Consider the following 24,216-nt stretch of genomic DNA (forward strand, 5'->3'; position numbering starts at 1 on the left):
CTGAGCTATGAAAGAGCAACATCTGTTTTTAACACTCTCCTCTGGGATTTTATATCCAAATCCAACATACTCTCCCCAGATATCAGCAGAACTCGTGGTTTTATAATCATTTCATGGAAGTCAATTGATCTTCATTCATCAACACAGAATTTGCTTCCTGGATTTAGTTTGTCAGGTGGATACTCCAGGGCAAGTTAAATCACCAAGCTACTGGTGGTTACCACCCCTGCGCCTTGAATTATATAATGTGTGATGGTGCATGGTAATATGGATGAAAACTCTGTCTTGTTTTGGCCTCAGGTGCGCAGGTGGATGAGGAATCCGAAGGTGAATGTGGAGAAGGTCCAGGCTAAGGGCTACTTGTCTCCATGTCCGAAATGTCAGGAGGGGCAGGACCTGTGGTACACACACTTCCCAGCACCTTACGGCTGCTGCCACAACAGTCCTGGAAGATACTACCTCCCTCACCCCCCCAGCCCTCTCTATCAGACCTGTGCCCCCTGCACACCCTGCCAGCCAGACAAGAACAAGACATGCAAGGTCAGGAAACTGTCTGTTTATTAACCTTTCAGTTATCTGTTAATTGTTTATTCGTGCATCTATTCATCCTTTTGGAGTGATTATTAAGATCTCAGGCATCTCAAGTCTTTCTTGACTGACAATTAAAATTGCTCCTTTTTTGTTGTTGTCAGTATACAGTGTCGTAATTGGTTGCATTTTATTTTGATGTTTTATTGGAACTACGAGCTTTTAGATAAAAACTGAGTTTTAGACCAATAATAAAAAAATTCTCTAGAAACATTTTGATGAGAGAAAGGAACACATGAGGAAACACCTGGAATATTCTTTAATAAATTGCCAATTGTTTTATTTTACCTGGGTACAAAATCCCTACAAATATTTAAATTCCTCCTTCATGTTCAATTAAATCAGGTATTGTGATAAATACAAAGTTCTGTCTGGAAACTCGATCTGCTTGCAATCAGGTAATTCTCTATAGGGGACAGCTGATTGGTTCCTGCTGTATCAGTAGCCAATGAGGTCGCTGCTCAACCTACAACTATATGGTCATCATTTACTGTAGCAGTGCAGCGCACTTTTAGAAACCCTCCACCTTCCCCAGCTCCACCTGTATAGATTGTGCATGTCTTACTTGCTCACAGCAGCGTGTCGTGTATATAATGGCAGCAGCAAGTCCTGCAGCAGCAATAACAGCAGCGTAGCAGATCAATTCTGCCAAGACCAAACATCAACATTGTCAAATCATTACCATGCTAAACACAGAAATAGACAGAAATAAGCTCCATGGTCCATGGAAAATTTGAGAGAAAATAAAAGGATTTTATGAATATTCAGATTGAAATTACCTCAGATAGCTTACCACAGTTTACAGCAAACGAGATGAGAGTATCAATTATAAATAGGGTCTGGGAATGGCTATGCCATATACTCCAGGACCTAAAAAACTCGCTCTTGATGTAATTTTCCTCTATTTTGCTTATTTATTCTGATCCCTTGCGGTGCAAGCTTTTAATCTTAGCGTGCCGTAGGGATGCATAAGAGGCTGAGCATGTTGTCTTTCCATTTAGCAATGCTAAACAGCTTCTCAGGGTTGGCCTAGGTTAGATGAGTTGAGCGCTCTCTCACTTTCTTCAGCAGTTGCTATTCTGACTGTTTGATTGGCTCTCAGACAATGAGTATTAGAAAGATGACACAGAGCTCAGAGGGGGTCTGTATCTCAGTCATCCCCGCAGAGAGAGAGAGAGAGAGAGAGAGAGCGAGAGAGAGATGATCACATGACAGCATTTCTGCTTGTTATATGCTGCCTCAGTGCTGTTACAGTTTATGTAACAGACAGAACGTTTGAAATACATTCTGTTGTGTTGTTATGTAAGAATGTATTTATTTAGCAAACTTTCAGAAAAGTGCTTTGGTCAAGCTCTAGCACATTAACTGTATTAGCATATACCGGTAATCTGATTATTTGGAGAATTGCATAATAGTAAGGAAGCTGTCAGGATGGAAAAATGTTAAGTGCTAAAGTTAGCCATTGCTCAGTGATGGACTGTTAGCTTACATGAGGGTGTCAGCTTTAAATGTTGATAGTGTCATACCAATTTCTGTTATTTTATTAAACACAATGGTATGTTTTACAGCGAGACAAACCAAATAACATCACAGAACATCACTGGCCATTGCCAATACTTTAGCTAATTCCTAATTGCATCAACTTCCAGAAAGTCACAGGAAGTGTTTTTTGTTTGGAGACTGCAAAAGACTAAAATAATGGAAAGTTATGTTGGGGACTCAGCATGAATCTATAAATGCTTTACCAATTAAAACAATAAAACATTTGTTTGAAATATTTTAATCAGACAAAGGAAAATATGCAGAAACATTAGGAATATTCTTTAATAAATTGTCTATTGTCAAAATCCCTATAGCCTATACACTGGAAATATTTGTAACATTTTATTTTAAACTGAGATCCCCCAAAAATAAAAGGATTTTATGAAGCACATTTTAACAGCAACAAATGGAAGAAAAAAAGAGTCATGCAAGTAAATTTAAAAATTGAACTGTATTTTTTATGTAATAAACAAGATATGATATATTATATAAATATTGTATATTTAATACAAAGATTTTATACAGATTTATTATATATTTTCATATTAAAATTACGAAGTAAATATTGTCTAGATAATATATTTTATTTTATTTGATTTACTTCATTATTTATTAGAAACAATGTGCTGTTTTTGACATTACACTATTTATGCAGAGCATAAATGGGTCTATATACATGAACAAATATATATCCATCTTTATATTTTAGGATGGGGGTCCCTTGGTTCATATTTGGGATATTTGATTTAAAAAGTAAAAAAAATAATTAACTAATTAACATTATTTCCATGTTTTAAATTACTTAATATGTATAATATAGTAGTATAAAAATGTTTTTTTAAAATACATTAAAAACATTAACCCAGCTGTATTATTCCTTCCTATGTTGTTTTATTTGCAGCATTATATAGATAGACAGACAGTGTCAATTACATAACGGCGGTTAAACCTCTAGCCGTCTGAGGTTTGTTAGATTTTGAGTACGATTGATTTAATAACCTCTTGCTTCTGCCCTGCTTTGCCATAAAACAGTTCTTAAAATAACACAGAATAATGCCTGAGCTGTTTTATTCATGATAAACGTTTTTATCCATGATACATTTTGTGTAGGAGCTACACAACTGTGTATATCAAGGTTAGGTCGGGTTAAAAATATATGTGTCCTGACAGGGAGAACGGGAGAGGAGAAGAGGAAATATTACAGGAGAAAGAAAAAGCGAGAGAGATGACACATCATTTTGTGTCCGGTCTGTCCTGAGGGTGAAGTTATGTAACGTATATCAGGGTGAGAATGACCGAATCGCAGCAGCAGCGTCTATAAATGACAACCTGAGAGTAATATCTAATTCTGTTCACTCTCATAACCTGCCTTCATCATCACTGTCGGCTCGGATCTGTCGCTGATCAGTCATCGTTTTAATTGTTATTCTAAAGCTACAGCTCATTTTGGTTTTGTAGATAAAGTCCTTCCAAACTCTCCCCGTGCAGTAACCTGGGCATGTGGTGGATCTGTATTGTGTTTCATTCATTTAGCTTTATTGACTCTTGACTGAGGAACATGATCGTGTTTTACAGTAGATGTTGCCTGGAAGGATTTTTATTTCACGCCCTGTGAAAATATGGAGAGCAGTGGGGCTCCTTCTCGCTCTGCATGAGGGTTTGTGTGCTTGTTTGTGTTTGTGGAATTAATGTGGCAGAGAGATGCAAGGAGCGGGAGGTTGTGCCGATGACTCATCGCTCATGTGGTCTGTGGTCGGATCACACAAACGCACACACGCAGGGCGAGTTTATATAGTGCCAGGTTTCACCGGGTTGAAATGAGCATAAAGTTTGATTGACCACATTGCGCTGGCCTTCAGATGGAGGAGGCTTCTTCTACTGTGAGCCTGGGATGAGATATAATATGGAGTCTCTGCTAAATAATTACTGTATAAAACAGATTAGTTACTGATTAGATTCTTCGCTGAGTGTTTAAAATGAGACCTTTTTAATATCTCATTAACACTTCTCTTGGTAACATAATTAAATGGAGACTTTTGCTCATAGCACTTACTCACCCTCCTTGTGTCGTTCCAAACCTGTATGACTTTCTTTCTTCTGCAGAAAACAAAATAGTATATTTTAAGAATGTTTCAATTGTTTTTCGTCCATACAATAAAAGTAAATGGGGTTCAGAAGAACATTGGACTATATTGACTTTCATTGCATGGACGGAAAAAAAAAACCCACTGAAAATATTTTCTTTTGTGTCATGCAGAACAATGAAAGTCATAGGAAAGAAACATTACATATGTGATCCTGTTAATTTCTCAACTGTGTATCATACACCCTTAAATATAATGGTTCTTTATTGGTATCGAAGGTTCCATTATGAACCTATAACATCCATGAAATCTTTCCTCTGCACAAAAGGTTATTCAAATTTCTATACATTTGAAAAAAAATGGTTCTTTTAAGATCTATTCAATAAAAAAAGGCTCTTTTTGTAACCCAAAATGGTATTGCATGACTGCGGGAATTTTTTTTTTTTAAAGAGTGAAAGTGGCAATGAGATCAAATGGAGCACTTGTTCATGTCTCCTTCTTAGATATGAGGAGGATAATTATCTTATATGTATATAACTCCCAATAATCGTATATGTGTCTCCTCAATAGCTCAGATTCAATCAAAAGTCAAAATGAACTCAAACATTTCTCAATAAGTTCTCCCAGGAACAAATGATCTAAGACATGCTAACCACATTAGTTTTATCAATGTATACTCTTCTGTTATTTTTCCTAAGGAGAAACATGTTAAAAAACATTGATACTTCAACAAAAAGTCTCCTGAGCCATAAAAGAGCAACTTCTGAGCTATGAAATGTTCCTTTGTGCAAACACAACCACAAAAACACACACTTCTGCCTTAATCTGTCCACAATCCAGAGCATGTGTCATTAGTTCCCGTAAATTCAAAGCTGTTTTGATGTGTCACTGGAAGAGATCGGCTTTTAAACGGATCAAACCCTGCTGAGATGTTGTGGACCAGTTTTAGTATCATTGGGATAATATAGGCTATATAATGAGAAATGTTGCTGAACTTAAACATCCAAGTTGAATTTTATTTCAAGTTACAAAAATGTGTTTTTTAAGTGCTGGGGGTAGTTTAACTTAACCCTGATTATCATGTCTTATTTTTAGTACAAAACAACATTTCTGTTATATAAGTATAGGATTATACAATCATGGCTTCTGGAGGCCAATTAGCAACGCACTATTTTTATCTGTTTGTTCACGCGTCTCGTCTCTGGCATTGTAACCCTTTGTCCCGTATGAATCTCTGGTTGGGGGTTAATGAGGCTAATGGTTACTAGGTTTCAGGGAAAACGCGTCACACAGAAGTGCTTAACCAGAGCCCTTAAAGTGGAAACATCAGTGTCAGTTCCAGTCAGACCTCCTGCGCAGGTTCGGGTGATTCTTTATCTCTGTTTTGGGCCTCGTGTCTTTCTCCGGCCCTTATACGCCGCTGTATGCTGGTGCTGTGCCAGTCGAGGGTGGCTCCGGGCCAAATTCCCTCTCACCTTCCAAGCGTGGGCTGGTGTCAGCTGGATAGAAGTTCTTCCGAGGAAGTTTATGACCTTCACCTACTTTATATATTTCCCACTATCTAAAAGTTGAAGGAGCTATTATATTTAGAGAGCTTTATACTGGTGCAGAAAAGGCCTGAATCATTCTGTAATCTTTCCTGAATCGTTCTGCAATCCTGCTACAAAGAAGCACAGCGGGCTAATAGATTTTTAAAGGGTGGGGGGTTAATATTTATTCTGTGGGAATGGAATACTTTCCTATACAGAGCGGGTTTAATTATGCTTATAGGATTTAGTGTGTAGGGCTTTACTTAGCTATACTTCAGGGACAAAAACCGCCCCAATTGAGCTAAATCTCAGAAAACCTGCCTTTGGGGACATCTGAGGATGTTCTCGAAGGTAAAAAATGATTCATGAGTAAAGTGGGTTTTTTTTTACATAATGACAGGGTTTGTCTGCATTGATTAAAAAATAGTATTACATGAAACCAACAGAGGTTTATGGTATGTCATAATTTAGATAGTTCGGGTTGGAGAGATGAGACTTGCACTCTAAAGCACTCATCAATTATTTTTAGCCTTTATGGAAACTAATAAATTGTAGTTTAGTTTACACATGACATGTCCATGAACTTTTTGTTAAATCAACATCAAGATGTTATGTTAAATTTTATATGAATGTAAGGGAACCACTAAATCTTAGTTCCTGTGACTGGTCACCATTTTTCTTTTTCACAGTTTTTAATCACTTTTGACATTTGACAAAAATAAAATGTACACACCTAATACAGGACAACTTCCCAGAAGTATTTCATGCTGCAGGTGAAGGACTGGAGACATTCAGTAGCTTTTTGTTCCCAGCTGGGTTTCATGATGGGATGCAGAGGGAGGAAGACTTGGGAATTTAATATAGGCTGATCCCATACAAGGGTTTGGGTCTAATCTCCTCAAACAGGGCTACAATGTGAGATTTACCCTCCATGGCAACATATGCACACATAAACAGACATAAACACACCCCAGGTCTTCAAAAATATAATGACATTGTATTGACTAGAAAATCTCTGCCTGGTAAATACTGTCTGAGAGACTTTAGATAACAATAGCAGTGCGAAGCCTTGCATGAGAAATGCCAACTCACACACTGTTTGGAGGAGAGGAGCGAAGGGAGGGAAGAGTTGCTGATTAACCATTTTTTATCTTAGCATTTTCCTGTAAGTGCACTTACATAATCGGCAGCTTTTGATGTTGAAATATTTGGGCCAGGCTGAGTGTGTGTGCACTAGGCCCTTAAGAAAGGCTAGTTGCAGTTCTGAGATCACCTTTCCCTGGAATCTGTGCTTCATTTCTGCCAGCAAGGGCTAAAGAGCAAAGTGTGTCCTTCTGATTATTGTGGATTATAGAATAAGATTGAGTCGCTGCAGTGACGTCTTTCACTGACCCTTGAGCTTTTATCAATACATTTACAGATCTTGTCATAACTCGGGGTGAATGTGCTAAAAATAAACTTTTGAATCAGTATTTTATGTGATAATGAATTGGGTGCTAAAGCAATGCAGGAAGGCTATGCAAATAAACAGTGCAGAATAATATATTCTTAGTGAATTTCCCCCTATACGTCTTGATTAACTTGATTATTTATTAACTGAGAAAAGGAAATATTAAATGGCGAAATTATTTATTAAATTTATACTTTACTGTCTCACTTATTGTGTTGTTTTTGCATATAATGCTTACTCATGAGGTGGTGTGACATAGTGGTTAAAGTCTGAGCTGGTAACTAAACTTTTTTTTGGTGGGTTGAACCCCACAATAGTCAATCCTTTAACTATTATCATTATGGCCTTGAACAGATTGTTTCCGAGAGATTGTTCCTCCTCTAAATGTACTGTGTCTTATAGTCTTAAAGTCTTATAGGACTTTATACAATATGAAATCAATTATTTATAAACAATTATTGTTATCTTTACAGTATCACTGTAGATTCATCGCACTTAAGTACATGTCCCAGTCCCAACATGATCAACATCTTTGTTGATCCTTGAACAACATTCCAATCAGCCAATCAGATTTAAGGGACAAGTTTACAGTGTATGTCAAGTTTAGGTTTACAACCAGGGTTAGGTGCTTCTACATCAGTGTTATTCATCTATCATTTCCCTCTGATTTTAGGGATATCTTATGGGTACGGTTATAAGTTCAGGCATAGGGATATGGTTAGGACTACATTTTCAGAGAAGAATGTTGTTCAAGGATCAACAAAATGTTGGTCCAGGGTCATGTCTCATTTGGCAAAATCATGCAGTATTTACAGGGGTTTATACATGAAAATATAGATTTTAAGAAGAGTGTTCCTTGCAAGGGGATTTTTTCATCATATTTGGGGGTCATTGGCATCAAGTTGTCGGGAAACCACTGAACTATGATTAGCTCTTTACTTGCTTTACCTCAAGGCTTACCTAGTTTGTGTTTTTCAACAGGTGAGAAAATGGAAGATGCTCAGTCGACATCACAATGATAGTAAGGTGAGGGAGGCAGAGTCAGACGGGCATGTGATCTGTCCCTGGGTGATGTCACCCCTGCTGGGAAGCCCCGTTCTGCTGGAATGTTGCATCTGCAATGGGCCCTTCATCACTTACGGGCACGAGGAGGCATGGCAACCACGTCAGCGCACACAGGTCAGCACAGAAACGAATGAATTACAAATGAATTACAGTGTCTCATGCAAAATGTTTGCATATTTCACAAAAAGCTTCTACATTTTTAAATCATAAAACGATATCAAACAAAATCACTAAAACAATGCTGGAATGTTTCAACTCATGTTTGGGTCAAATATGGACAAACCCAGCCATTGGTTTAAAATTTTTGATGGAATTTTAAACCCAACGGTTGGGTTCGTTCATATTTGACCCAAACATGGGTTGAAACAACCCAGCATTTTTTAAAGAGTGCATAAAAATAAGACATTTGGATGCCTTCTGGTTGTCAAACCTTGTGAACAATTTCTGGAAGCATTATTTGTTGACATTTGTGACATTTGTGCCCATTTTCCATTTCTCTTCAATCTTTCTGGACTGAGCTTAATTTAGCCACTTAGTTGTTTACACAAGATAAAAGAGCAGTGAGACACATGGGCCAGGAAAGCTTAGCGTAGGTGCATGTGCAAAGATGTTAATACTATCCCTCACATATTTCAGCATTCTGTTAGTCCGCTCTCCAGGGTGGTTATTAAAGAAGTGTATATGGGTAATTTCTCTCTCTCTCTCTCTCTCTCTCTCTCTCTCTCTCTCTCTCTCTCTCTCTCTCATCCTCTCTCGCTCACTTCACACAGAAAGCTTTGCTGCTTGGGTGGAAAACTGCATACCGGATGTCACATCATTTAATTTTTTGCAAACTGTAGATTAAGACCGATGCGACACTAGTCCATCTGAATGTCATCACGTCTCTCAGTAAATCTAAGGCACATTATTAATGAAGCAAAGTCCTATTTCTAATATTGTTAGAAATGCAGCTTCGCTAAAAAAAAAACTAAAAAAAACATTTAGGGAAACTTATCACATTCAGTGCTGTTACTTTTAAGGACCAAGGCCTCATTCTGTCATTAAACTTGTGTATAGGTCTAAAGAGACATGCATGCAATATTAACACAACAAGATAATGTTTTCATTGAAGACATGTTGCACTGACCTACATTACTTTTTTTTCCCCAGGCAATGGACCTCTACTACCATGGAGACCCTGAGTCTGATTATTGTTGCCCCTCTGACACCAGTAAGTTTTCCTCCTTTCATTGCCTCATTTCCACACTCTCCCTCTCTTTCTTATACATTTTCTCTCATTCACTCATCATCATAATTCCCTCAGGATCTCTCTTCGATTGGTCAGTACAGTTCAGTTCCTTCTTCTCCTTTTTTAGTTGCTTTGTTTCTTCTCTCTGTTTTGCTGTTTTGCTGGTATAAGCATAACCCGTAATCACCTTGATCCATGTAGGCTTAGAGTTGAACCTTTAATAACTATTTTTAGGTAAGTGCTCAAAACAGCACTTCTGTGAATAAAGCACTCCTATTCAAGTGCAAACACTCAACGCCACCTGGTAATGGTACAAATGCACCACACATATCAAGTGCTTGTGAACATGCATTGTATTTGCTAAACTGACACTGATAACAAAAAAGATGTTATGTATAAGTGTGATTATTCAATTAGAGGAACTTTTCTTTGCCCTTTTCTTTGGATGATTTTTAAGGGGAAAACATATCTAGTTTCAAATGATATAATATAATAGATTTGAATTGTTCTTTTATTAGCCAGACTTCTTCAATTTTGGGCTTGTTTAACTTTTCGTGTAGGAAATTGATAAAATATGCACTTTTACTTTGCACTTATATAACAAATAAATACTGCTCTTCAAAAGAGTGTGAGAGACAGAGAGAGACATTAACCCATTTGTGCCGGATGCTGCGCGCCGAAACATTATATCTACCGCCGGTTACTGCGTTGCGCAACTCTGAACCTCCTGCCGGCTGCTGCGTAGCGCAGCATTTTGTATTCGTCATACTTTTAATGACACGTGCAGCATATAACGCACTGTCATAGGTTCAAATACACACGAGGTGGGTCTTGTTGAGTTTTCAAAGACCACGTGACCACCCAAATGTACTGTGGTTCGCTGAAAATCACGTCAATCAATCAGACATACACGCGCATTTGTTTTGGATTTTTGAAGACGCGAGTGCGAAAATGGCAACGACAGAAGAGGATTTTGACAGCGAGGGCAGTGACATTGACTTGGAAGATAGTGAGGAGTTTGGAAGATAGTGAGGAGTTTAGTGAGAAGTTTTGCACCTTCCTCTGCACCGCGAGTGCTTCATGTACCAAATGTACCACGTCGTTCGTCACAAATGATTTGATCTGACTCTTGTCTGTCTCTCTCTCTCTGTGTGTGTGTGTGCGTGTGCGTGTGTGTGTGTGTGCGCGTGTGTGTGCGTGTATGTATGTGTGTGTGTGTGCGCGTGTGTGTGCGTGTATGTATGTGTGCGTGCGTGCGTGTGTGTGTGCGTGCGCGTCTATCTGTGCGAGGATAATGCTGATAAAGCCAAAGAGGAGAGATTTGAGCCATGGAGCTCAGAGACTGATACTCTTCCCAGTTCCTCCTCAGGACTTTCCCCACCTCTCTCTGATAACAAGATGCCTTGTTCAGTGTGTTGGCATGTTTAAAATGTTATTTGTTATATTTTATATAATTGATTTATATATTAATATATATTTTTTTCTTCCCCATATGATTTTGAGAATTTTTTGAAAAATGTGTTGTTATGTTAGTGCTAAGGGAGCATGTTTTAATCAAACCTGTGATTCTTACCTTCAAAATGTATTTTATTTCATGTTTCTAAGTGCTACAGAGGCTTAGATATTCAGGTTTTGGTAGACGTTGACAATTCGTAGTATTTTTTCAGAAAACCCTCAGGAGATAAGGACATTTATCCTAGAATAACATAGGTTTTTATAGGCGTTTTTAGCAGGCGTTTTAGGAGTAAATGGGTTAAGAAAGAGTGTATGGCCTTAGAGCAAAGGACTAGACTAAACGACACACAGAGAACCTCAAAAAATGATTTCTCAATCAGTATTGTTTCTCTTTTTTTTTACAGTTCAATATCTAAAAATAAAAATAAAAACAGATGCATTTACATGAGAAGTAAAACTGTATGATATTAAGAATAAAAATTAATATTTATTGCGTTTTTATATAGGTTACGTCATACTGTATGTGTGCCTGTTCATCCACTATTTTTAATTTTATGAATGCATGCTGGTCCTATTAGGTGCCATATCACTGTAATCGAGCTCCATTTACATGGAAATGAAGAACAAAATAAGAAATAGGGTTGGTTATATTAGAATTGACAGATTTATATGTGTTTGTTCACTTTTGATGGATCTGCATTAGTTTGCTCCTGTCTTGTAGAGACATCATCAGACTTTTATTGGGGTTTAACTTGTGAATGGTGACTGAAGATAATGTAATTCTAGAGGGGTCGGGGAAATGATGAATGTAAAATTAGGGTTGCATGATAGGAAAAATGGAGCAAAACAGTCTGATAATGCAAAACAGGAAGAGAGAGATCCAAGTGGCGATGAAAGAAGTAAGATTTCATGTTGTGCTAGGTCTTTAGTGTGTGGTGATGATTTAGGGTGTGATCAAGGGTGTAAGACAGGCATTGTGGTGAATCTGCATGAGAGAGGATCATCATATCTTTGATTGGCAGTGTAAAGCGACTGTCGGCGATGACTATGTGACTGTCTGATTTAACCAGACTGCACACATGCATGATCAGACATACACAAACACAATCTGTCGGTCGGCCTAATATATTATTTTTGCTTTCACATTTATTATGTTTTCATGTGGAATTTAGATATTTTTTTAATATTATCAAAAGTGACAGTAAAGACATTTATAATGTTACAAAATGATTTCTATTTCAAATAAATGCTGTTCTTTTGAGCTTTTTATTCATCACAAGAATCCTGAAAAACTTTTCACAAAAATCTTAAGCTGCAAAATTGTTTTCAACATTGATAATAATAAGAAAAGTTTCGAATATTAGAATGATTTCTGAAGACTGGAGTTCCATCACAGGAATAAATGACATTTTTAAATATATTAAAACAGAAAATCAAGTTTTTACTATAAATGCAGCCTTGGTGAGCATACAAGACTTCTTTTCAACAATATAAAAACATCTTACCGACCTTAAACTTTTGAACAGTAGTGTACATTTTTTCAACAAAAATAAAGTTTATATTGGGTTATGGCGTAAATTGGAAGTGACCTAGAAGCGGTTTCCTGTTTGTTTTATTTTCCATGATATCAAGTAGTCAAAAAGGCCCTAATTAATAGCTCACCCATAAATGATCTGTTGCTGACACTGTGGATAAAAGATTTTCCAAAATTCCTTAACCATGTCATGGTTGTATAATACCAGTCATTTAAAGGTTACGTGATAAGCTTATCTGAGAAAAAGCAAAGGGAAAATACAAAAAATAATTGATTTATTACCTTTCTCTTATTACTGTGGAAAGTAGATTGTCCCTTGTTATATCACAACACAGAGAGGGTGTCCTGGGACCAGTTAGCTGGATTACATGTGCTTCCCATTTAAACAAAACATGCCAGAGTATGGAGTAATCACTGACACTTAGCAGTCTCATAAATGTGTAATTTAGTACAATCCCTATGAACTACATACAGTACATCTTTATTACATTTGTTTGTGTCCATATTACATTGCTCATACACTAAATCTGTCTAAATGATCTCATAAGCTCCAGAGTTTCTCCTGATGTAGTCATTGCAGGTGTGTTTGTGTACGCACATATTTGTATGCATTCATGCGAATGTGTGTGTCTGAGGGAAATTGCATAATGCTCTTGAAACCAGCGTATGATTTAAGTCCACATTAGTATGCATAATGTTTTGGTCCTGTATTGAGTTCTTAGCAGCATTTAAATAAGATTTTACGTAATCTCCATCATCCAACATAAATAAACAAAGTGTTTGGACACTTAGGACTGAAGCCCCGTTGATCTCTGTGTGCTCCCTCTGTCTCTCTATCCTCTCCCAGACCTCTATTCACTCACACACTTCCTATTTACACAATGAGAGATTGAAAAGGATGAGAATCTGGATGAGATGAGCACAAGGAGACAGAAGGGGAAGAGAATCAAAATAAAGAGTATTGAACTGCAAACTTAGTTTCTAAACATTGCATAAAACTGTTGCGAAAAATAGACAACTACAATTAGAGTAATTTATGACAGTGGTGATGACATACAGTGGCGTATGTATAGGGAAAACCATGGCTAGTTGTCACACAGCAAAGTTGTCACATGTTTTAAATGTTAGAATGTTATACACAACAATGTTGTGCGGGTAAACCACACTCCCCTGGTCTCAAGAGGCGCGCTAGCGACTGACACTAACAACTTAGCGTCCTTGTTAGCGCGCCCGAGGCGAGGTACATTTAGTGCCGTGACCCGGATGGGAGTGAGGTTTAAAGGATTAGTTCACTTTAAAAAAAACTTTTGTTGATAATTTACTCACCCCGATGTCATCCAAGATGTCTATGTCTTTCTTTCTTCAGTCGAAAAGAAATGAAGGTTTTTGATGAAAATATTTCTCCATATAATGTACTTCACTGGCGATCAAACGGTTCAAGGTCCAAATGACAGTGTCAGTGCAGCTTCAACGGGCTTTAAACGATACCAGACGATGAATAAGGGTCTTATCTAGCGAAACGCTCGGTCATTTCAAAAATAAATAAAAAAGTTTAAGTTTTATAAGCACAAACGCTCGCCTTGCTCTGTTCGTTCGTGACGTCACGTAATACGCAATTACGCTGAAAAGGTCACGCTTCACTGAGTCAGTGTTTACAAATGTGCAGAAGGAGGACCATATACACATATTCAAATGTCTTTGTGTCAGTTTATCGTTTAAAATGCCCATTGCGTGTGCGTATCCTGGGTGTTGTAATATTAAAAAGCCTAAAAGAAAATTTTCGTCAGGATAGAAATGTTTTACTTTTCATAGAAGCGTGACCTTTTCAACGTAATTGCGTATTATGTGACGTCACGAACGCGCATCACAGAACAGAGCAAGGCGAGCGTTTGTGCTTATAAAACTTAAACTTTTTTATTTATTTTTGAAATGACCGAGCGTTTCGCTAGATAAGACCCTTATTCATCGTCTGTATCGTTTAAAGCCCATTGAAGCTGCACTGACACTGTCATTTGGACCTTGAACCGTTTGGTCGCCAGTGAAGTACATTATATGGAGAAATGTTTTCATCAAAAACCTTAATTTCTTTTCGACTGAAGAAAGAAAGACATGGACATCTTGGATGACATCGGGGTGAGTAAATTATCAGCAAAAGTTTTTTTAAAAGTGAACTAATCCTTTAAGGGGGTTAGTAACAGACGTAAGCAAGTAAGAGCTGTGTGTGTGTAAACCTCACTCCCCTGGCCTCAAGAGGTGTGCTAGCGACTGACACTAGTGGCTACAGTCTTTAACATCCTTGTTAGCACCAAGGGGGTAATCCATCCGCCGGAAACTGAAGCCTCCCCGGGAGCCGCCATTGTAGCAGAACTTCACCTGCTGTTAGCATTCCATTGACTCCCATTCATTTTGGCGTCACTTTGACAGCGAATAACTTTACATCGGAGGCGTCCAAAGACTCCATTTGTCCATTATTTATTTCTAAAGAAACTCGACAATGTATAAAAGGCTCCATTACCTTGTACCTTACGTTATGGCCCCGTAGAAGCCATTTTTGTAAAAATAGGCTAACGATTGCGTCATAACCATGCGACTCTCTGTCGCACTGTAGAGAAATTACCGTATAATTACCGGCAGAGAAGCTCGCAAGCAATCGGGGGGACGTGGAGGTATAAAGTCCGATAAAGTCAAGGGAGAAGCCCACAGAAAGTGATACAGTTGATCCTGCTGCTAGCTCATGGATAGCTAATACTCACGCTCTCCGTCTCTGCGAGATTCGGAAGGGAATGATTCACATTTCTCTCGGCACATCTACTAGAAGACTGAAAACTGTCAGACACGTAAGCTCAGGTCGCCAAGCTCAGTTTGAGCCTGCGCAGTACGCCTGGCGATCAGGAAGTGAGTGCTTCAAATGGGCTTCACTTTTCTCTGTTGAAATCTATGGGGTCGCTGTGTCCATCTTATATACTGTCTATGGTTGGCACACACTATGTCGGAAACCCTGATTCCAATCCCGCTCGGAGCAGGTTGAGTAGGACTGGTTACATTTGCTTTGTGAATTATTTTCTTCATAATTTTTGTAGTGTTTACATTTAGCGGAAAAGCTGATATTATATATTATTACAATAGGCTAAGTTTTTATTGTTACAACTTACCTCATTCAATGTGACAACTTACCTCATTCAATGTGACAAGCTAGCCCCGGTTTTAAGATTATGTGTTTCAGTGTTTTATGTGTGATCATTTTCATGCTTTGTTTTTCTAATAACTTAAGTGTTTGAGAGGTTCGCTTCGTTGTGTTTGTTTCATCTGAATTATCTTATTCAGACAGAAAAATACAAAACTAACGGTAGTAGCCTACACACTCCATTCCCGCATTGAAAGCATATTGAAAGTCCCTTCAATGGTCTCAATTGTGTTGTACACGCCATTGATGCACAAAATACTCTGTTGAGGTAGGCAACTGACTGGGCTTTGACAGACAGCCTCCAAGTTCATTTAGCTCTGGCTCCGCATGAAAATAGTGAAGCACATTGTTGGAGGGCTGGAGAAACTCCGCCCCGCAGATATCCGGTGTCAGATCAGCCCTGGTGGAATGCGACGGATTGAGAAAATCCTTTCACCTCCAAACTTCCTTATCAAGCGTGTCTTCGGCTCCTTACTCTTTCATTGACCATATGAAAGACAAAACTTCACCGCTCACATGTAAGTTGAATCTTGCCGAAAATATCGCGGAGAGTTTGTATAATGGAACTGTTTTAATTTAAATGACGGTCCGCTTATTGAGGCTGCACTGGAGGCATCTCTAGGTGCGTTACCTTAAGGGCAGTGACCCAGTTTTAACACCGTATTCATATCTATATAGATTTAGTCTGATAAGGGCACTTGGCTCTGCCTTTGCCAAATATATGAAACGCTAGTCAGTCTCGGCTCTCATAACAGATTTACAGAGATGTACAGCACAATGAGAACTTCGGCGGAAATAAAAGGTTTGTAGCCTACTTTTTTCAAGAACATTATTCATAATAAATCGGTGATATGTGTAGGCTATATTACCAATTGCCAATGTATGCTATAGTTTATATAACGATTTATTCAAAACATCTGGAAGGGGGCAACGAGCGTTCAAACTTTTATATGGTTAGCCTACAGTAAAAATGCATAACTGGATGATCATTATAGTCTTCAATGTTGTATTAATTCATGCTTTCTTGCACTGTATCATGACTGATGTCTAAATTGTCACAATAAAATAATATTGTTGGGATGTATGCATAGGCTATCTTAATTCAATTAATGTTGTTATGTGCTATAGTAATTGTCTACTAATACTAGCTAATACAACCCTGGTGACTCGAATGCATTTTGTTGTAAAGCTTTAATTGGGACTGTGCTGGCTCAGTGCCACGAGCTACTATAATAAAGTTTTTTTGTTGTTGTTTTTTTGCCACAAAACCGAACAATTAATCCAGTCATTTATGAGCTTAAATCTTATTGAGGCTTATGTTTTGAGGTTGTTGTTTTTTTAAGTTACCCAACTCATTTAACTTATGAGTTGGGTAGGCTATGTGAGTGGAGTATGATATGATATTGTGTAACTGTGGCAAACTATGGCATGCCATGATCTTGTGTAGCCTACATATCACGGACTTTAACAGAAGGAAAGAATGCAGAAGGATGCTTGAATTTTCCTGGAAGCAAGTTAATGCAGTAAAAGTCCGACTCATTTCTGCGAATTCGTTTTGAACACCCATTCAAAAACAAATTAAGCCATTTTTATGAAAAGATTCATGATTACGCCTTGGCATCACGGTGTGTATAGGCTACTTCAAACATTTAGGCTACCCAGCTAACACACGACGTAACAGTTACGTAATGAATTCGTACTTTTTGGTCATGTCATGACTTACTAACTGACAACGTAACTACAACGTCGCATGCTCGAAATTTCATTACCATCATATTACCAACCCACAACGTCGTCAGTACGTCCTCATAAGGTTATAAGATAACCAACAACGTTCCAGATACGTACTCTATTCGTAATAACTTGGTAATTTCATGACTTACTGGCAACGGAACTGCAACGTCACTGGCCGGTAATTTGATTACCATCTTATCAGACTGCATTTCTATGAAATAATTTATTTGTTTCAATTGTTTGTTTAGTATTCCGTACGTTTGAAAGACGTTCATTTTATTCAAGTAAGGTTATAATTCTAGATGTTTATGTTTGTAAATGTTGCGTGGCTTTGACGTTTTAATGGGCGTGCGCGTGAACCTTCGAGTCGACCTAAAACACTGGAGCGGAGATGAGTTGCCATGGAGACGGCGCGGCACCGACTGACTCCAACTGACAAGCTGCAGAACTCCCTCTCTCGCTGTTGTTTTCAGTGCTTTCAGGTGAGTTTAGTCTCTAAAATCACACAAATAATACACACAACTGTTCTTGACACTTCTCTTACTTGTTATTGACACGCTTCTGTTGAATATTTACTTTATAGAAATGGTTTAGTGTCTTCGAGAAAAGTCCGTTAGCATATCAACCGTTTTCAGAAGAGGTAATGTAACGTTATGCTAACTTCAGCTTGAGCTTTTGATATGAAAGTTTAGGCTTTTAATCACATCTTACGGGTAGATGAGAGGTTTTGATAGTTTTGTTAGAAATAAGTTAGTTTGGAAGTGAGTTAATTTATTTAACATAAACGTACTCGATGACGTCACTTACATGAAGTGTGAAATTCAGCTGAAACTAGCAGCTAGCTAACAAATAGTGATCAAAATAGTTCTGTGGTTTCAGGAGCAACAAAATAATCCTTCTACTACAGAGGGGAAGCTCCACTACTTCAACATTTCTGAAGAAAGCTGCTGCCAGAGAAGTTGGAAACAGGTGAAGTGAGGAACTTCATTAAATAACTTCATATCCATTTTCTCACAATATTTTGTCACCTACTGTATCACCATGCATATGTATTTTAATTTCTCATATTTACATTTACTTGTTTAATTTATTTTAAGAACGTTTTGACATCCAAACGTAAGTGACACTGTATGAGCAATATGAATTAGTGAATAAGTAAAACTAAAAACATAAATTAAACATTTATGATTATTATCAGTGTTGAAAACAGTTGTGCTGCTTCATATTTTTGTGTTTTTCAGGGTTATTTAAAGAATGAAAGAAAAAAAAAGCAGCATTTATTTGAAAAAGAAATATTTACTCTCTCTTCTGGTCAATTTAATGCATCCTTGCTGAATAAAATTTTATTTATTTATTTATTTTTTACTCTATTGAACCCAAACTTTTGAACAGTAGTGTAAACTACTGTTTATATATGTTGGGTCTATTTAACAATGAATCCTGGAGAGAGAGAAAAGAAAATGGATTAAACTGTTACACTGGTTTACACAAAAAGATTAATCAGCAGCACAACTGTTTTTAACATTGATAATACTCAGAAATGTTTAGGACGTTTGCATTGTAAGAATGTATAGTATTAAAATATAAAAATGCTGACTCGTTAGGTCATGTTTTCTCATTAAAATCAGATGATTTCCTATTACAGTTTTTTTTCTCAATTGCCAAAACACAATTTCTGAAACCTTGCTCCATTTTCTGAAAACACTGAAGGAGCTGTCGTTTTGCACGCGGGGGTGAACGACATCAGGCTGCGGCAGACGGAGGTTCTGAAGAGGGACTAGAGGAGCCTGATCGAGACGGTACGCAGAACATCGCCTGAAGCAACGATCATCGTGTCTGGACCATTCCCACGTACCGACAAGGACAAGAAAGGTTCAGTAGATTGTTTGCACTAAATGAATGGTTAATGTCATGGTGTAATGAACAGAGACTGCTCTTTGTAAATAATTGGAATCTGTTTTGGGAGCGACCTAGGCTCTACCGTGCTGATGGCCTGCACCCCAGCAGAATCGGAGCGGCTGTTCTGTCGGACAACATCTCCAAGACGTTACACACCATATGACTAGTAAGTCAAAGTCCAAATCACATTCCTTGCTGTCCCAAATTACAGACGCCTGTCTATAAATAATGCCTGGAAAAACTATCAGTCGAACGCAGCAGCCGTGTATTGGCATCGGTAAAAAAACCCGCAAATATCGACCTGATATATCGGTCGATCACTAAATGTAAGGGAATAACTCTAGAATAACCTTCCTGATAATGTTTGGGGCCCAGAAACACTATCCTAATTTAAATCATCTCTTTAGCCAAGCATTCAATTACGGTAACACATCTCATAATCTTGCACTATGTCATGAAATAGTAAAAAGTTCACATGACCATCTTTTGCCTGAAATAATATGAACAGCAGCAATGCTAATCTTTCTCCTGTTGTCTCCTTGTTTCTATCTCAGGATGCTCAGCATATTTTACTAGAGATTACAGCAGCTCCAGTTCGGATCCAGCCTCACTTGGGAAGACTTCTAATGACATCAACACTCTTGAAGACAATGTGTTAAAACAATTTTCAGATGTTTAATGATATTTTAAAGTGTTTAAACTAATTCAAGTTTTTATGTCAGGCAGTACAACAAAAATATGATGTATTGTAGTTGTACCACCTGACATGAAAATTGTACCACCAACCTACCCATACTTGAAATTAGCAGTTTTTATCAGTATTTGAGAGAGCTTTACAAACTTATTCACTCTGCCAAAGAGATCAGTTAGGCTACTGTGGATGATGCATTATCATGTTTACTGTTATTACCTTAAAATTCATAATACCATTTGAGAATATACAAATTGCTGGACAAAAGTTTCTCAATTATCTCAACAGCTTTAAAACTACTGATATTTATAAAAAACAATAAATTAAAAACTATGCCATCATTTTAGGTTTGAAGCCTTTCATATCATTGACAATTATAGGAAAGGCTTCAAACTTAAAATTATGGCATAGTTTTTAGTTTTTTATTATTAAGACACCATTTTAAATTATTTTCTTTTAGTCTGTTCATTTGTTCAGACAGTTGCACCACCACCTGACATTTTGGGGGTTTAATGCTGCCTTCAGGAATGATCATAAATAGGCCTACTAGTCATCTAGTTTTTAAAAAAATGGACATCGTAATCAAGACTTCAGAAGAAGAAAAACAAAATAATATGTATTAAATATTTCAAAAGTATCAAATTATTTCTAAGATTCTAACTAAGATTTTATAGAATATAGTGATACGTCATGAAGTTATCAAATTATTTTAAAAGGAAATAATGCACTTGCCACAACATAATTTTGTGACCATGGTTAGAAAATATATATGAGCGATTTAAGAAAAAAACTCTGCTTATACAGATTCTATCTTTCAGTGCTTTGCTTTGTGTATTTAAATGTTAAATGGGAAAACACTCAACTATTCTTTTTTCTTGCATTTTTCTTTTCTTATTCTTGCTTCGTTATTAGGGCCACCAAAATGAAGACGTGTAGGAGCAGTTCGATGTTCAAGCTTTTGGGGAAAACCTTGTTCATTTAAATGTATAACCTGTTTGCATACTGTTTTTGCTGTTTGTGCTTTGTTCTATAGTAAATGGACTGAATTAATCACATTTTGAGTCTGTATCTTTCATATGTCGTTGAAAAAGTCTCTAAAATAGTTTTGGGCAAATGAGGACAAGTTAAATTAGACCACTGCATGTCCGCCCATATTATTAAAAAACTAAAATGACCAACTGGTTACCAACACACGACTGTCGATCCGCAACGTTGCCACGACGTCGCCGTTACTTACTGACAACGTTACAAAGTTACGTCGTGGCAACGAATCCAGGAATTTCACTTTTCCGGTTGCCACGACGTAACTAGTTACGTTGCCACGACGAAAGTTTGGTCACCAGATTACGTTGCAGTTACGTAACAGTCACGTATTTGTGTTAGCTGGGTATGCACTTTTTTTACGTTTTGTTTATTTATAAAATGTTTATTGTAAAAAATGCTCTTACTATCACTATTATCGGTTCTCATTATTCAGACATGTCGACAGTCGTTATTCCTGTTCGTTGTAAGTTGACAGAACGACTCGGCCTCGGACTGAATCAGTTGATTCGTGATTGAATCGTTCGGTGTAAACCGGTTCAAGTTCAACCGATTCATTTGAAAGATCCGACACAAAAGAACGGTTCATTCACAGTTAATACAGTCGGTAGTTTTCCAGGCAGCGAGTAAGTTTGGCTCGACTCCCTTTGCTTTTGTCTCATTCATGCGTCATCTGTCACAACGAATAAAATGGGTCTGTGAGAGAAAACGTGAGGGGAAAGAGTGAAATAGTGAGCTATAGGATTGCCATGTGCACTGAATGGCGTGCGTTTGGTCTGATAAATTAACCCGATATCTCCTGTTTTCTCTTTACTGTTGTATACTGAACAGACACGTTGTTTACATTGCGACTTATGACAGGCAGAGTTTTTTTAATTAAAAGAAAAGTGCATGACTCATTGGCTCAAGTTTTGTATCGATTTTGAACCCTTCTGACGTTGCTCTCAACAGAATGTAGTCCTGCTGAGCTTGTTAGATCCGGGAAGATCTTGTTTGCAACTGCATGTAAACATCAGATTTTGAGGCGTGTGACGTGCTCGTGGTGTATCCTTCACTCACAGCTGTCCCCTCATAGACGTCACGGCTGTCTACGACAGACCACGCCCCCTTAGACAGAGACATTGCGTCAGGACACGCCTCCTCTCTAAGAACACACACAAAGCCACGCCTCTTAGCGGTAAGCGATCTCTAGCCTCCTCCCCCAGCCTTTTAAATAGTTGGAACAGTAGTGTAGGAGTTCAGTAGCGCTTTGTGTCTTTTTGGTTACTGGCCCGGAGTGGAAAACTACAATGACAATTCAAACGGAGACGAGCGTTCCAGCTCCAGACTTGACCTACTCTAAAACAAGAGGACTAGTAGCTAATCTCAGTGGTAGGCTTTGTTTTTCAGATGAATGGAATCTCTTGAGCCAACTTTAGCAAATTAAGGGAAGCATATTAAGTGATCTTTCTTTAAATGTATTTTGTCTCTCTCTCTCTTTTATGTGCAGCCTTTATGAAACAGAGAAAGATGGGACTGAATGACTTTATCCAGAAGCTTTCCACAAACTCGTATGCATGCAAGCAGTAAGTTTATTTTATGTACATATGTAAAGAAATGTAAAGATGTTTTTTCTACTTTTGCCAAAATTATAATTATTTTAAAAATGTACAATTATAGCTAATATACTTTCAATTAAAGGCTTAAAATGCATTTATTTTGTTGAAATAACGCACCAGGCCATATATTAAATTATTTACACTTAATTTTAAAATAGTAACTATTTCTTTTTTAACTTTTTTACATTTCTACATTTCTCCTTGTTTGTTTGCTGAATTGCTCTTGTTAAAACTTTGCATCTGATATTTTCTTCTTGCAGTCCTGAGGTCCAGTCCATCTTGAACTTGACACCTCCACAAGATCCTGAACTGATGAACAGCAACCCTTCCCCACCGGTATGTTGTTTGGCCATTGAAAGCATGTGTGTATATGCACAAATACATATTTCTACAAAACAATGTCTGAATCATATTTGTCTAATCATATCTCTCTCCTCTCCAGCCAAGTCCTTCTCAGCAAATAAACCTCGGTCCTTCTTCCAACCCCACCGCCAAACCGTCGGACTTTGACTTCCTCAAGGTCATCGGAAAAGGAAGCTTCGGCAAGGTTCTTCTGGCCCGCCACCGGAGCGATGAGAAGTCCTACGCAGTCAAGGTGCTGCAAAAGAAAGCCATCTTGAAGAAAAAGGAGGTATGGGATCATAAAAAGCAATTCACTATTCAAGACAAGCAGTAATATGTAGAACGCATTGGTTGCATATGCACCCTGAAGTATGTTAGACCACTTATCATGACCTCTAACCTCAGGAGAAACACATCATGTCTGAGCGCAACGTGTTACTGAAGAATGTCAAGCATCCTTTCTTGGTGGGCCTGCATTACTCCTTTCAGACTGCTGATAAACTCTACTTTGTACTGGACTACATCAACGGCGGAGAGGTGCGTAATTTAATTTGCATTGTTTTTAAGAAGTTACACAGCATACAGAAGAATATTTGATCACACTTTAGATTAAGGTCCAATTCTCACTATTAACTAAATATTAACTACTACTTTTGCTTCAATAAACTCCTAATCACTGCTTATTAATAGTTAGTAAGGTAGTTGTTAAGTTTAGGTATTGGTTAGGATTAAAGGGTTGAATATGGTCGTGCATTAATATGTGCTTTATAAGTACCAATAAACAGCCAATATAATTGTAATATGCATGGTAATAAGCAACTAGTTAATAGGGAGAATTGGACTAAACTAAAGTGTTACCGGATATTTATATGACTCGAAACACTACTTTTTGGTGAGAACATACTATAAATGATTTTTCTATTTATGGAGTTTTTTGTCTAATTCTAGAAGAACAATAATGACAAGAGAGAGTGATAGAAAATAGATCATTGGAAGGAGACAGTGAGGTAGATGCAGACAGAAAAAGGATATCCTGTCATGAGAAGCAAAGAGGAGCGGCTGGGCTCTGAATAGGAAACTCTCCTCAGGAAATGGCTGGGAGGGGAAAGTGTGTGAGGTGGGGGGAGCCAGATTTAGCAGATGTGGTGGTTTAGACTCGATCTAACTCAACAGACATCTCTGAGGGGCTACGGAGGGGGGGGGTTACGTTCTCATTTCCTGCCATTGTTCAGGATTGCAGAGTCTAGAAAGC

The 24,216-nt window shown here is 37.7% G+C and overlaps 2 protein-coding genes across 8 annotated transcripts in view; both read left to right on the forward strand.

Moving 5' to 3' along the window:
* Positions 1-24,216, forward strand: part of sgk1 (serum/glucocorticoid regulated kinase 1) — a 29,873-nt gene that overhangs the window by 3,313 nt on the left and 2,344 nt on the right. For 2 of the 5 annotated variants that reach the window (XM_079589228.1, XM_079589229.1), the window contains 7 exons: positions 301-540; positions 8,175-8,372; positions 9,408-9,468; positions 22,514-22,589; positions 22,883-22,958; positions 23,065-23,253; positions 23,370-23,501. In XM_079589228.1, coding sequence (XP_079445354.1) covers positions 301-540; positions 8,175-8,372; positions 9,408-9,468; positions 22,514-22,589; positions 22,883-22,958; positions 23,065-23,253; positions 23,370-23,501 — 972 coding nt within the window. Of the gene's footprint in view, positions 1-300; positions 541-8,174; positions 8,373-9,407; positions 9,469-16,056; positions 16,462-21,648; positions 22,396-22,513; positions 22,590-22,882; positions 22,959-23,064; positions 23,254-23,369; positions 23,502-24,216 lie in introns of those variants that run through there. The other 3 variants (XM_079589232.1, XM_079589231.1, XM_079589230.1) reach the window with 3 other exon arrangements.
* On the forward strand, positions 16,460-21,038 carry LOC306986231 (uncharacterized protein). Of its 3 annotated transcripts, none has more exons than XM_079589243.1 (5): positions 16,460-17,875; positions 17,977-18,033; positions 18,273-18,367; positions 19,104-19,458; positions 19,847-21,038. In XM_079589243.1, exons 1-4 carry the CDS (start codon positions 17,795-17,797, stop codon positions 19,210-19,212), a joined length of 342 nt encoding a protein of 113 aa, XP_079445369.1. In that variant the 5' UTR covers positions 16,460-17,794; the 3' UTR covers positions 19,213-19,458; positions 19,847-21,038. The 3 variants fall into 3 exon arrangements, with proteins under 3 accessions (XP_079445369.1, XP_079445370.1, XP_079445371.1); XM_079589245.1 differs by having other exon boundaries at positions 17,644-17,875; positions 18,273-18,362; XM_079589244.1 differs by lacking the exon at positions 17,977-18,033.

The sequence above is a fragment of the Phoxinus phoxinus genome (genome assembly GCF_949152265.1).
Source record: "Phoxinus phoxinus genome assembly, chromosome: 18".
In the NCBI taxonomy this organism is placed as follows: domain Eukaryota; kingdom Metazoa; phylum Chordata; class Actinopteri; order Cypriniformes; family Leuciscidae; genus Phoxinus; species Phoxinus phoxinus.

What these genes read in the sequence shown, in the direction of transcription:
- LOC306986231 (XM_079589243.1), top strand. Translation starts at nt 17,795, where the DNA reads ATGGAGACGGCGCGGCACCGACTGACTCCAACTGACAAGCTGCAGAAC. An exon ending in GTTGTTTTCAGTGCTTTCAG is followed by an intron (nt 17,876 to 17,976) that starts GTGAGTTTAGTC and finishes TTTACTTTATAG; the next exon opens with AAATGGTTTAGTGTCTTCGA. An exon ending in ATCAACCGTTTTCAGAAGAG is followed by an intron (nt 18,034 to 18,272) that starts GTAATGTAACGT and finishes CTGTGGTTTCAG; the next exon opens with GAGCAACAAAATAATCCTTC.